Source organism: Scomber scombrus, chromosome 1 (assembly GCF_963691925.1).
Source record: "Scomber scombrus chromosome 1, fScoSco1.1, whole genome shotgun sequence".
NCBI classification, from domain to species: Eukaryota; Metazoa; Chordata; class Actinopteri; order Scombriformes; family Scombridae; genus Scomber; species Scomber scombrus.
In genome coordinates this window covers 28,993,677-29,008,343 of record NC_084970.1, presented here as the reverse complement: position 1 = coordinate 29,008,343, position 14,667 = coordinate 28,993,677, and the positions used below count along the sequence as shown (strand labels likewise).

The 14,667-nt window shown below is 39.4% G+C and overlaps 2 protein-coding genes across 2 annotated transcripts in view; one reads left to right on the top strand and one right to left on the bottom strand.

The window, feature by feature from the left end:
- Positions 1-7,299, bottom strand: part of LOC133978106 (A disintegrin and metalloproteinase with thrombospondin motifs 7) — an 82,653-nt gene extending 75,354 nt beyond the window's left edge. The window contains exons 1-2 of the mRNA XM_062416460.1: positions 7,179-7,299; positions 4,134-4,501 (exon numbers count right to left, since the gene is read on the bottom strand). Coding sequence (XP_062272444.1) covers positions 4,134-4,501; positions 7,179-7,299 — 489 coding nt within the window. The remainder of the gene's footprint in view (positions 1-4,133; positions 4,502-7,178) is intronic.
- A 1,898-nt stretch (positions 7,300-9,197) lies between these two features.
- LOC133978115 (relaxin-3 receptor 1-like) lies at positions 9,198-10,343 on the top strand. The gene has a single exon (XM_062416472.1). It carries the CDS (start codon positions 9,198-9,200, stop codon positions 10,341-10,343), a length of 1,146 nt encoding a protein of 381 aa, XP_062272456.1.
- The last annotated feature ends 4,324 nt before the right edge of the window (positions 10,344-14,667 follow it).

Sequence of the window (14,667 nt, the reverse complement as noted above, 5' to 3'; positions counted from 1 at the left end):
AGTTTCTAAATACGTTGACAGTGACAAAGTTTTCATAGGTTTGGCTCTGTGGACTCCCTTTAAGGGTGTTTGAGTAACCTCTAAACATACTAATTTTAGGACAATAATCCAAAACAGCCAAGGTGTTTTAACGGCCAAACAGTAAAATGGTAGGAACTGTCCACGTCGATCACCTCACTTCAATCCAACTGATCATGTGTTTCACTTGCTGAAAGACTAAAATAAAGGAAAGAAGTCAGCAAAACAGGCACAACGTGAAGCTGCCTGCACTGCTGGTCTGGCAGGACACCATTAATGTGGATACCATGTGTCTTTTGATCTTTTGTAGACTTCAGACTGTTAATCTCTGCAAAGGATTTTGAATCAAATTTGAAATAAGAATGACTTTGATTAGGTTTATCTTTATTGGTCAAATTACTTTTGGTCTTTTAAAACTGGTGAGAGTTAAACTGAGTGTGTATTATGCTTGTATTCTACAGTTTTAATTCTTGGCGGTATACGGAAATATGGACGCACTTCCTGTCTCTATGCAAAAGTGAAGCCAAAATATCTCCTTTCCTGGAGCTGCCATACTGGGATAACAGGACATGCCCCCTCAGCTGTCCTATCACCTGAGGGAGGTTTGCGAACAGCTGTCCATCCTGATGTCACAGCCCCTTTTTATATTGTCAAATGACCAAAAACAAACTTATCAGAAAAACGAGCACTTGGACAAACATCTGCATGATAAGAACTACCTAAATCGACACAAACCGTCATTGGGAAACATGTATTTGACATGTACTTTGACTTTTCAGTTTGGCTCCTGTCCCATCTGCTAACATGAAGGAGGCAGGACTTATGACCAATACAGCAGCCAGCCACTAGGGGTCGATCGAGATGTTTTGGCTTCACTTTTGGGGAGCTTTCATAACGTCTGTATTTATATACAGTCAGTGGTTCGAATGATGATCGACCTCCTCGTTATGCAAACCTGCTTGGTACAACAGCCAGCTACTCAAGTGAATCATGCAGTTGCAGCTTAATATACAGAATGCAAACAGGGTCAAGATACTGAGTTACTTTTCAACTAAACATTAGACTTGGTAAAACATGTGATCTATAAGACTTTAATTGGGTATAAATTGGTGCAAGATGTGGTGGTTCCAGTCTCTCAGTAACAGACTTTTTGTTTGGGAAGTTTAGTGTGCTGTGCTACAGCTTAAAGATTTCAAAAGGAAAGGTATGATGTCAGTGATGCTTTTTTTGGTGAAAATGTTTTGTTGAAGTTTCCAAAACCAAGAAGAGACACATGTGTGATCAGAAAGGAAGGACTTTCAGAGCACATAAAACATTAAATGTTTAAATAGTTGAACTACAGCAGCAGGAGACTATGTCTGGTTCCACTTATATCAGCTGAGATAAAAATATTTGACACTTAAATGATGCGAAGAATCAACAAGGTTTACATGGACAAAGTGTGAAAAAACAAAGACCACCATCCAGATCGTGGACTGACAAATCAAAGCAGAGGGCTTGAACGACATGAATCCATGCATATCTCCTTTATTGTGTCAAGAGTGAGCTGTGTTTCCTTTGTACTGAGACGTCGCTGCTGAGCAAGTGCTTCTTTCCAACTTCTCACTGAATCTATACCTCACAGGATTGAGATTGCTTAGCAAAGACTGCACAAAATGTGTTAGGAAGCAGCCACTGAATTAATAATATCAATGTCTGGTTTACTGTTGTGGAAAAAAGTGAGAGATTGCAAAACAGAATTCATGCACAGACTTTTTACTGATCATTTCCCAAACAAACACTTCATGGTGCCTTTCCTTCTTAAAGGGGAACTCAAATGATTTTACACATCCAGGGCTTGTGGAGTACTACTGCGTGTGAGAAAAAAGTTGTATAAAGCCTTTTGTGGCCCTAGAGGGATCTAAGTGAAATTGATGTCAGTCAGGGTTAAAGACTATAAATCTAGGAACATGGCATTAGAAAGAGGTGAAGTTACTAGACCTCTGTAGCCCACTCCTCATCCCTGCTTGAGGCTAGCAGCTCAAGATTACATTAACCGCTATACTAGCATAACACTCATGAATTTTTACAGTCAAGAGCCTTGAGTAAAGTTGCATTGTGGGTAATGTAGCCGCCAGATTTTGACAAGGAACAAGAATGCATGGACAAAAAAAAGAAAAAAAGATGTAATTTCTGGCTCTGCTGCATCAATTCTGTTCTTTTTTTATAACTGTCCATCACAAGTCTGATAATTCATTAGGAGTGCAATGCTAAATCGGTTAGGCAATGTGTATTTGCTTTAAGTGTAGTGGGCAATAAAACAACAATTGGCACCAGGGTTCACTTTACAGTTAAATATGGTCAAGCACAGTGACTGTAAACAGAAAAGGTGAATATTTCATCTGTAATGTTGCCTCACAGGAAGGTTTTACTTTCTAACATAAATTAGTATTATCAATATTAAATGAATTATTAAGAAGATAAGGTAGGGTTGGATTTTCTTCAAGGCTGTCTGAATACAACACTGAAGTGCACGTATGTATGTGAAAATAGGTCTTGGTCACTGTAACAAATTATAACTCTCTTTACTGACACTGAAGCTGTTCCACTGGAGCGTGACTACACTGTAAAACACTGGCCCACAGCCCTCTTTCTGTGAAAAATATATCTCAAAGTTCACCTCATAATAGCTTCAGCCAAATTTTCCACAGATCAAGGACTGCAGATTTTGTCCCTTATCTCTTAAAGTGTAGTCACACTCTGAGGAAATAGCTTCAGTGTCCGTGTGGAGACTAGAAATTATTACAATGACCAAGACCCATTTCCTAAGGAAATACTAAGAAGTACTAAGTTTAAAAAGCCTGAATCTATATCCTATCCTTTAACCTTTCAAATTAAGCCTGTGAAACTGGTTCATGCAGACACTATATGTAATGTCAGATAAACGTGAACATCACTGTGTCTGTTATGAACACTTTTGCATTCTCTAATGCTGCTCACACTGGGCTGTGGCAGCTTAAAAGGGCTGCTTAACTTTAGTTTTTTTTTTTTTTTAAATGCGAAGACAAATCTCTGCATTCAAACTCTTGCTGAACAGATTGGTCAAATTATTATTTTTGTGCATCATATTCAGATTTTTTAAGTAAAAGGATTCATCTGGACATCAGGATTCTGATGTTTTGATTTATCTAGGAATGAGATCTTCCATTGCATCTAACCATCTGTATTGAGTATTAGGTTTTTAAAAACTCAGTGATGATCAAAATAATTTACATATTCTGCATACTCTATCTACCAATTCAGAAAAAAAATACGAAATGGAGAGTTTATGTGTGTTTATGCAGCATGGAAAAACTTTTGATGGCCATGGACCAGATATAATCTGGTGCTTTATTACTGTGACACTGTGATGTGTGATGATTTATGTGCGTTGTCAAAGATTAAAAATGGTCTGTTGTCAATTTAAAAATCTCAAATGCACCAATGAGCCCAAGCATTAGCTGTCTAAAAAATATTTTTCATCGTGATCGCACATCACAGAGCAAAGCATAAATGGCTGACTGCATTTTGAACAAACAGTCTGTGAATACGGGTGAGCAGGTTTTGGACTATACTGTAGTTTGGATTCCTGCTGTGTTTGTGCAGATGTACTGCTGGGAGTATTATATTGTTCTTCAGCCACAATTACATGGTTACTATGGAAGTGCAATAAACGTCACTGCCAACAGCAAGGTGTTTTCACATATGTGTGTATATGTTCCAGTGCCTCAAGACACAAATTTCAGGGGGAAAATTTGTAGTTGCAAAGAATTGTCAGACATTTCTTGGCTGGAGGGGATTTTATGCAAGGGAGGGGGAACTCTGAACAGCAAACTCACACGCACCTGTTTTGTGAAAAATGCATCCAGGGCATATAGCTTGCAGCATGAACCTTAAGTTGTCAAATAAATCTGGGGTCTGAAGATCAGTGTGCAAAGTTTTGGTAATAACTCCTCATTAAACACACTTCACTCAGCCTTAAAAGCAGCCCTCTGTTGCAGCTGACACATTTCTATGCAACTTTAAATGCACTGGAATACAACTGCAAACAGAGATGAAGAAAGTAATTTCAAATGGTTTGTATATAATCCACTCACCAGTCCATCACAGGTACTTATGGCTGCATTCCCTTTAACATTGTTCTCATCCCACACTTCCCCTAAGTAATGGCACTGGGAAGATCCAGGAGGATGGATCTTGGCTCCATCCAGGCCACCGTACCTCCTCTCCGTCAGGAAGCCTGGAGCGAGCAGGTGTGGGTTGAGAGTGAGGTTAAAGTACAGACTGTGTCCGCCATGCCACAACTGGTAGAAGACACGGTCTAAGTCCACTGGTTCCTCTGAGGCTTGTCGACGCTGTACACGGCGAGCATGGTGAGACAGGAAGTTGGACAGGAAGTGACCTCTGGCATCCACTCTGCTCGGATGAACCACTTCATACATAGGCAGATCCCGCAAAAACCTCTCTGCCAGAGCCATGGTGGGAAGAAAAGATGTAAAAGAAGATGGGTTACTAAATCATGGGAAAGAGGAGGTAAATTAAACAATAAAGTGGCTGCAAAGTAGTAAACAATACTGGGGAAGATCTAAACAAACCCATCTGTCACTCTTATGTTTGAACACAGCTGCAGCATACATGGTGTCTGTTAGAGAAACATGTCTTCAAACTGGATTCTTGCCTTCTATCCTTTTTTTTAACTTTTTTTGTCTTATGTGCAGCAGGACTGATAAGTGTTGGAACTCATCCCTCTGATGAAAAAAAAGACTTAATTTCCTGCGATTTGAAATAGCTGAATCAGCAGCATGAAAGGCAGAGTGAGAAAGATACACTTTTATGAGCAAGAGTGTGGGAAAAAAAGTATTTTAGGAGGAGGAATTATAGCAGTTTATAATCCATACATTCATCTCCAGTTTTAGTTCAGAGGAGATTAAGTTTTGTGCAACATTACACATCTTTTTTATTTAGTTCGTCACGCTGAAGAATCCACGTTTTCTATTAGTATAAACATTCAGTACACCCACGCACAGAGGAAAAAGTTTAATGTGATGTGTCTTTCACTAACGTGACATTTGTGAACCATGTGTAGTACCAAAATATGTGGAAAGAACAAAGGATGGTGTTGCAACAGGGACTCAGGAAAATGTAGGACATGTAATGTAGGACAGTTTTGCCTTTTAACCAACATTACGATGTATTCGGAATGCAAAAACTGGAATATATTCTATAATATTGCTAAATAAAATAATTAATAAAATTCAAATAAAATTTTAGGCCTCATCTTCCATGTTATTTTCTATATTTTGGGGCTTTCTTGTTTTTAAATTGTATGTTTTAATGTTTCCAGTTTTTTTTACTTTTATTGGGTTTTATTTATTTATTTTTTAAATTGTATGTTTTTATGTTCTTTGTTACCAGTTCTTACTGTTATGTAAAGCACATTGAGTTGCTCCTGGGTATGAAATGCACTATATAAATAAAGCTGCCTTGCCTTGCCTTGGCTATTAATATAATATTTGCAGATAAAGAAAACAGTATTAACATATGTGGCCAAAGTGAATCTGACAAAAATAAATAAATCAGAATAATATGAGACGTTCATAAAAAAGCTGTTTTACAATATTGTCTTGTTTATTTTACATGGCTCCCAGTATAACTAAGCAACCCTTGTTGCATCATAATTTCCAGACACGCTGCCTTTCTGTTATCTGTCAATGCACAAAGACCTGCTCCTTAATCCCCATAATGCTGTCATTAGCTTCACCTCAATCACCAACTATGAGCAGAATGCAAACAACGATTTCACACAGCTGTATGACAAGGTTTTAAGGTTTTTACGTTTTCTTTTACAGTTTATTAGTTAGGGGGCCATGAGTTGTAATTATTTAAATTTTACACAAGTCAACCTTCAACAAAGTGTAGCATTCCTGAAAAGGATTTCACTGATTGCAAAAAACAAACAAAAAAACAAATCACTGAACATCGCTGCCATCATTCAATCAGCATGATTGGCTTTCATTGTGTGTATTTTCCATGGAGATCCAGGTCGGGCATTTAAAGATTTATAAATATTTACTAACCAAAGAGGACTATGTGGCCTTGACGGAGGCACGTGCTGCTGAGAGCTTTCTAGTTCCATGTGTGAGGAGTCGTTTCAAACTGCTTTGTGTAGATATGAGGAGCTAGGCTTTGGAGGTGTTTCACAAAGTGGGGTCTAGGATCACTAGGGGTGGCTGTCAGGAGGTCCTCAGAAAACCAAGCCACAGTGATCAGCAGGGTTGCAACTAGCAATAATTTCCATTATCAACTAATCTGCTGGATATTTTCTCAATTAATCAATGAATTGTCAGTTCAAAGTAAATATGCACAAAGTGATGTCACCAAATTTCTTGTTTTGTCAAACAAATTGTCCAAAACCCTCAAATGCCTCCCCCTCAGTGACACATCCTTGTCTATACTACTCATTTTTCTCTCAAGTGCACACAGCTGATGTATACCGATGAAACAGAGTGTATCCAGATTGCTTGCTCTGCTTGTTTCTCTAATCTCAAGAGAGCCCTGACTTTTAACATCCAAGCCGTGAACTAAAAGAAAAGACCGGGATGATGAAAGTGCAGAGAGTGGAGGCTGGTGAGTATATTATACAAAACAAGACAGGATCAGTCATCTGATGTGAGGATAGCTGAGCCTGACAGCTGATGAGCTGTTCTTCTATTAGAATGGAAACCAACTCCATGATGAGAATAATAATAACACATCCTAGACATTACCAAACTGAAATTCTGTTTCCTGCCCTGCACTGGTGAGGTCAGAGGTCAGCGTCAGCATCAGCAGCTCTGCACTGAGATTGTGCGCTTTGCTCAAAGGCACTTCAGAAGGGAAGATGGGACTTGAACCTGTGATGATACAATGGAAAGAAGGTCTTTCCAACTCCAAGACTAAGCTGTAAAACCTTGGACTTAATTGCTATGGTCAGCACAAACCTTAGTAAACACAAGTCACAGCTGGCCTGCCCTCCACAGTGAGAGCTGCTGGCTGAATTAGATGTGCTGTGGAGCAAACGTGCACATGAAAGTAGACAATACCAGAGAACGTGGCAAAATACTGATGAATCAGTGAATTCACATGTGTAAAAGACGACTAACCTGGTTCGTGTGATAATCCAAACGTTTTGAAGCTCTCCAGGAGCGTCAGAAGTGCGATGAAGAAGTGAATGAGAGAAGCTCCTTGTCCAAAAGCGTGAAGCCCGCAGTCAAAACGGGTCATTTTGTCAGGACGGTAACCTATAGTTAAGAAACATTTAATGCCTTTCTAGCACCGCGTCGATTGTTATTTCAAATTATTTCCATTTGGGCTGGAAGCACATTTCGCTTTGTTGCGACAGGTTAAACTGTGACAGTCCCAAAAAAACTTCTCCAATTTAGGCCTGAACATAGTCTGCCTCCACGGGGCGTTTTTGCTGCATTTTTAATCTTTTTTGGCTTGTTTGTATATCGGTGTTCACGTTTGCTTACGAGTAGCTGTCCAGTCTGTCCTCCATCAGTCTGCTCCCGACAGCCAGTGACAGCTTAAAACTTTCCCCTGCAAACTTTCGCAGAGCCACCCCCACAGATGGGTGGACTTAAGACAATGGGCTATCTTTCAGTAGGACTGGGGGTTTAAAGGGGAATGCTACTCCAAGAAATCGGATATGGTGCTGCGATCCAATTGACAGTTGCATCCAAATCTGAGGTCTTTTGGGGTCTCAGTGGGTCAGATGAGGACCAGTTTTGATATTGTTGCCTTCACCCAGAGTCAGAGAAATGATTACAGATCAGAGGTTTTGTTTTGCGCACTACTACATATCTGCTTACTGAATAAATAGACAAGTCTTCTCCAGTGGAGACAGTGAGACAAAACCTTCATAAAGTCATGGAGAAACTATTAGAGGACATTAAGTTCAGTGAGATTCCTGATGTGAATTTGTTTTGGGGGAAACTGTAACTGCATGCAGTCATCTAAATGTCGTAAACTTTGATTGTTTTAACTGATTTCTTTTTTCTTTTCTTTTTTTAAGAGTTGTTTATTTAGTAGCCCTAGTTTGTACACTATAAATCAAACAGCAAAAAGTAGAATTAAGTCTATTGAGAACATCCACATGGGCAGTCCACTGAACGTCTCTATTTTACCTTATCTGTCCAAGCTTAGTGCCCCCTCTAGTGGAAGAATGAAGGCACTGTGACCACAGATGCATGAGTGATACATGAGGATCCACTATGAGTTTAAATGCACATCAATTCTGACATGTCACAATAGTCCTGATTTTTTTTTTTTGTGCAACACTTTCACCTAACCCCTAACCCATAACCCACGCTTAAATGCACACTGTTCCTGGTGATGATGCTAATAGAGATGGAAGAGAATAATTGTATTTTACTGCAAAACTGAAATAAATACAGCAGCGTAAAAGGGATGACAATGTAGTTTACTTGATCTGTCTCGACGTTGACCTGTGTCTGAAGTAACTCGAAAGTAACTCAAAAACAGTCAGTATTCTTTTCTTTCTTTCTTTCTTTCTTTCGTTCTTTCGTTCTTTCTTTCTTTCTTTCTTAAAAAAACAACTTTTAATCGTTTTTAATCCTGTGTCGTCTGTTCTTAATGTTTCATTCTTTCTCCACATATTCTATTTGTTATAAGCACATTTTTCTCCATGTTTGATGTAAAAACTTAATTAATATATTTTAATTTAATTATAATCATAAAAGGTCATGAAGGACTCCATTGGATGGATTTTACGCACGCTGTACGCATGGTGCATTCCGTCACAGGCTGAGTTGACTGGTTGGAGAAGATAAACATAAATTCTTGTGAAACCCCAACAACAATCCAGATTCCAGACCTTGGGTTTGCTGCTGGATTCAAGACGATTTATGTGTGTTTATATGAGTGGGCCAGTCTGTCTGTCACGTCTCATCCGACCAATCGTGGCTCAGCAGCGGAGCGACACACCTGTATAAAAGCAGAACCTGAGCCAGCTCTCATTAACAGAGGTGTGATGAAGTCGAACATTCATGATTGTTTATTGAACGGGGATTAAAAGCTTGGACAGTTTGCCATGAGGTATCTGGGTTGCACTTTGGTCTAGCCTGTGCGCACATTAGGAAATCGAGTTCTCAACTTTAAAGATGGATGAAATATTTAACCACAGTGGAGCAGTGAACCGAAGTTCACCCGGTGAAGAGATATTCAGTTTCGAAGACATTGATGTCGGGGCAGATGGCACCCCCATCCTGAGGATACTCATCTCTGTGGTGTACTCTGTAGTTTGCGCAGTGGGTTTAGTGGGGAACTTGCTCGTCTTTTTCCTCATGAGGCTACGACAAGGACGAAAGAGGTCGACCATCAATTTTTTCATCATTAACTTGGCAGTGACGGACTTCCAGTTCGTGCTGACCCTACCCTTCTGGGCTGTGGACACCGCGCTGGACTTCAGCTGGCCATTTGGAGACGCCATGTGCAAAATCATCCTCTCGGTCACCGTGATGAACATGTACGCCAGCGTGTTTTTTCTCACTGCTATGAGTGTGACTCGTTACTTATCTGTTGCCTCTGCTTTGAAGAAAAAATCTCACAGAAGGTCACGGTGTGTGAAGTTGGTGTGCGCGGTGCTGTGGGTGGCTGCAACCGTCGCCACAGCCCCGACAACTATCTTCTCCACTGTAACTGTGGTCGCTGGAGAAAAACTCTGCCTCCTCAAGTTTCCAGAGGGGCACGATTGGCTTGCCCTCTATCATATCCAGAAAATCTTGATAGCTTTTATCATCCCTATGCTTATAGTCACCGTCAACTATCTGATGCTTCTGCGCTTCGTGAGACGCAGGAGCATGGACAGCAGCAACCCGAAACGGAGGTCGAGAGTCACCAAATCTGTCGCTATAGTGGTTTTGTCTTTTTTCTTCTGCTGGATGCCAAACCATGCCATCACATTTTGGGGCGTCTTGGTCAAATTTAACGCAGTCAACTGGGATAAGTCATATTACATGGTGCACACGTATGTGTTCCCTGTTACTGTGTGTTTGGCGCATGCAAACAGCTGCTTGAACCCAGTGCTTTACTGCCTGATGAGGCCAGAGATCAGGAAGATGCTTAGCAGTTTGTTCTGGAGAGTTTCCACTCCATCCTCCAACAAGGGAGGCGCGACGCGCTCTGTAACGCAGGGAGAAACTCACGGAGTCGTGCCTCTCCAAATAATGGACAATGGAGAGTACAAGCTGTCCATTATAGACCGTAAAGGCTTATCAAGCTCCAAAATGATCCCATACACCCGATAACTTCAGCCTGGTGTAACATAGACCACAGCTGCTGCTTTCTTGTCCAACTGTAACTGTCATTACTCGTGCGTAATGCTTTCGCTAGTGTCCCAAATTTGAACACATCGTGCATACACACAATGGGCGGATACACACAATGTTTGTCATCATGACATTGGATATGTATGGCAAGTGTAATGTATAGTTTTTATTTAATTTCTGCAAAAATGACTTGTTGATTCCGTTGAAGGAATAAGCCAACGTGTATTCTTCTTTCTTTTCTCTTTTGAAATGCAGTTACAAGCTATTGCCCAATGTAATATTAGTTTAATTGTATCTCTTGCTTTGATTTGATCGTGAGAAGGAAAAAAAGACTGACAGCGTCAAATATGACACGGGAGAAAATCATCCCCGTCACACGCTGCATTTTAGAGCGCCGTCTTACAGAAGACTCCCAGATAATCGTGGGATGATATCATGTAAAAGCAACTACAATGGATGTGGAGATTAAAATAGACTCACAATGGTGTTTTCTATTCATGTACTGTACATTTTGTAAAACCTGTAAATAAAGTCATTTTCTATCTGAGGTACTGAGTGTTTTGTTTTTTAACCCTTTTATTTCCTGCTTTTAAACACCAACCTAGGCTGTAGACATCGTGTAGGTGTAATACAATTATAGAGGATTCTCATGTGTAGTTCATATATTGTCACATAAACTGGACGTTTCTCTCATCACTGAAAACATGAATGTGGAAGGTCTAAAATGATTAAGCTGATGCATTTCTGAAAGTATATGGGGGGATTTTAACAATTTCTCATTAAGTTTGACACTTCAGCCCTGTGCAACAAAAAACAAACTGAGAAACACTGCTCACCCAGATGGATGCAAATAATGGATTAATTATGAGAGTCTATGTTCATTTACTTACCATCTCCTTTTCATCATGTGTCACCCGCACTTCTGTTAATGTAGAATTCATATTCAACATCAGCTCTACACACAAGCTTCCTCAGGTAACCCAGCTAGTGGAGAGGTTCATACTGGCTGCAGAGGTTCCAGTTGTGACCTGGCATTTAGCAGTGATTCAGGTCTGCCTCGGGTTGATTCTGCCAATAAAACGCAGGCGAGCTCAAGGATGAAGGAGACTCCTGGCTACAGGCTGCTAAGACAAGGTTTATGTGCCAGTGAGTGTCTGTTCCTTTCCTTTCTTCCTCTTTCTTGGCCCTCTTCATTTTTGTGTCCATGATGCTGCAGGGATAATGTACAGTGGTGAACACAAAATGTCAGAAATAAGCCTTTACCCTTAGCCACTATGGTTAATACTCTCTTCAAAACACCTTTTATTTGCAGTGGATTTCAATAATACTAAAGTACCTAAAGCGAAACAATTCTCAACACAGATCAACAAGGGCAATTTGCTCAAACTCAAACTGCTGGTTTATATGAAAGCTACAGGAATAAAACAGAAAAAGGGACCTTGAGCTAAAATATTGATGTCAAAAAAGTAAAGCAGCTGTACAAGAGGTGGCGTGCATTTAAATCTTACAATAAAGTTCAACCTTCATTCAAAATGAAATGTCCTGGTGGCTTGAAAATTCAATCACATTTTTTGAACCACATAATAAATATCCTCTAATATAGCGGAAGTATGACTAATAGAGGAAAAGGCTACGATTAAAAGGCCTGTGTTGAGTCTCTACAATAAAGCTTCACAGTTTGTCTTAAAACAAAAATAAAACAGATTTTGCTTACTGTAATAAAGCTGTTCAAACTGACCATTAAAGGATCTATTTCTCTGCACACAATGAGGATTGTGGATTTTGTCCTCCATCACTTACATTACATTATAAGATCTTCTAATGGCCTGTGTGAACTGGAGGAGCCTCTTTCAATGCTCATTTGGATGCATGACTTGTTTTAACCTATCCTTTAAAACATTGTGGTGGACACCCTACACTTTATTTATTTTATTATTGGATCAAAGGTTGATGTCTTATTTGCAAAAGTGTGATGCTCATCTGTATAACCTTCTTCAAAACATTTCTCTACGATCTCTCCCTGACATTTGTTACCCTGTTTACGCTGCACCGCTACATCAGCAGTAGCCGTTTCTTGGGTGACAGACACAGACTTAAGGTTTGAGGGTTGAATACCAGTTGCCCTGGTGGGAAAGTCTGATTGCTCTGGCAACAGATTAATGTAATTTACAGTATGTAGACAAGGAGGATTATACTAACTTGTGACATTTTAACATTTAAACATTTGTGTACACACAACTAAACTTAGAGAAAGTATTCCAGTCTTTTCTCTGCATGGTTAGTGCATTTTTACTAACTTAAAACAGTGGGGTATTCTGAATTTTCATTACTGTATTTCTTTCAATGACACATCAGGAAATTGTTCATGCTAATTAATTTACAAAATAGTCATGGTGAGAATCCTTATAAATTATTGCACAGCAACTGTATGTCCTGCATTACTCCTGTTTACAAAGGTTTCGTCACTCAGCAGAAAAAAATAGAAGAAATCTTGTGTGTCATTTGAGTTACAGCTCCATTTTGGTTTGATTTAGGTTAAACAATTTGTGTTTATCTTAATTTCATTTTCAAACACATTTGAGTGACATTCAACACACATTTCATGTCTTTGAAGCCACATTTACAGGAGCTAGAAACCATTACATTTTATGCATTACATCTCTGAACAAACAGAGCACAAAAATTAATTCATACTCTTTTATATGCTGTACGTCCCATCCTTGTTCAATTTGTTCCGTGAGCATGTTTACATATCCTTACAATTTTTTATATTAATTGCTGTGTTTTGTATGTTTGAATTAATTGCTTTAATTTCAGTCTTTGTGAGTGCAACAATCTAATTTCCCCCTCAGGGATCAATATGTTTCTTCCGTGGGACTGTCAGTGGCCAGTGGGCTTAATCAGACCTCCACACAAATTGCACTTCCACCAAAATACAAACCCACATGGGAGCCTGTGTGCATTTATCATACTTGTTTTTTGTTTTGTCAGGGAACATTGCTAACAACCACTTACAATGATTCTCATTTGATGAAAGATTATATTTTTTAGAGGTAATTGATGGCATCACAGACCCAACAAAGCCTCTAGCTCTTAAAGGACCAGTGTGTAGGATTTAGTGGCCTCTAGTGGTGATGTTGCAGATTGCATTCAACTGAATGCTCTTCACTCTCAATCCTCCCATTCAATATATACAGGAAAATATATGGTGTCCGCAAAGGTTCCTCTCTAGAGCTGGTGTTTGGTTTATCTGTTCTGGGCTACTGTACAAACATGTGGAAGATGACCTATCCCCTATGTGGATATAAAGGGCTCATTTGATTCTTATACTCAGGTGATTATACACTAATTAAAATATACAATATTGTAATCCATTATTTCCAGTAGATCCCCTAAATCTTACATACTGGTCGTTTAAATAGCTTTGATTGGCGGGTGGCTACAAAATCACCTTTCTGCTTTCAGGCAATTCTTTCTTTGTGATGCTGTAAATAATAAACTGATTTTCAAATAAGGACAGGACCTATGTGGCAAGCAAGTCAGTATAGTTTTTTTTTTTTTTTTTTTTTTACTAAAGCCTGGATTTAATTATTTTGTCAAATTTTGAGTGAAACTTTATTATCCACTTTTTAACTATGCACTAATTCAATGAAAATTCAAGTCTAATTGCCTAATTATTTTTCTACAGCTTGCAGTGGAGTTGTGCAAAATGTGATGAGAGAAACACTGCCAATCACTGGTAGATTCAGAACATCACAGAAATCGTGCACAAAGAGCAACTGTCTTTTTTAGGTAAATATGCACATTTATTCAGCAGAGCCACTTTATTTTAGTTGTATGTGGGAGTGGAGACATGAAAGAAAACTATTTTGCCCTCTCTCTCACTCTTTCAGTCAGGAGTGTCCAACTAATAAGCTTGTCGTTTGACCCCTGACTCATATCTACATGTCAAAGTGTCCTCAGGGAAGATACTGAACCCCAAATTGGTCACGATGGTTCCGCCAGCACATTGCGTGGTAGCTTGCTGCTATCTGTGTGCCTGAATGTGAGTGTGAATGAGCAGCAGAAACATTGTAAAGCACCCTGGAATAAAAGCGATATATAAATGCAGCCATTTACCATATACTGTGTACACTGGGGGTTTGGAGTTTAAAAGCTGTGGCAGAGAGGGTCTACTAAAAGGATGGTGTTGGTTGCAGTACTATAAATGTAAGATCAAGAGTTCCCTTTCACTTCTAGGGTTTTAAAGATTTAAACTGTGAGTGGCAGTGCTGACGTAACCCTTTAAGTGACACAAACGCGG

What these genes read in the sequence shown, in the direction of transcription:
- LOC133978115 (XM_062416472.1), top strand. Translation starts at nt 9,198, where the DNA reads ATGGATGAAATATTTAACCACAGTGGAGCAGTGAACCGAAGTTCACCC.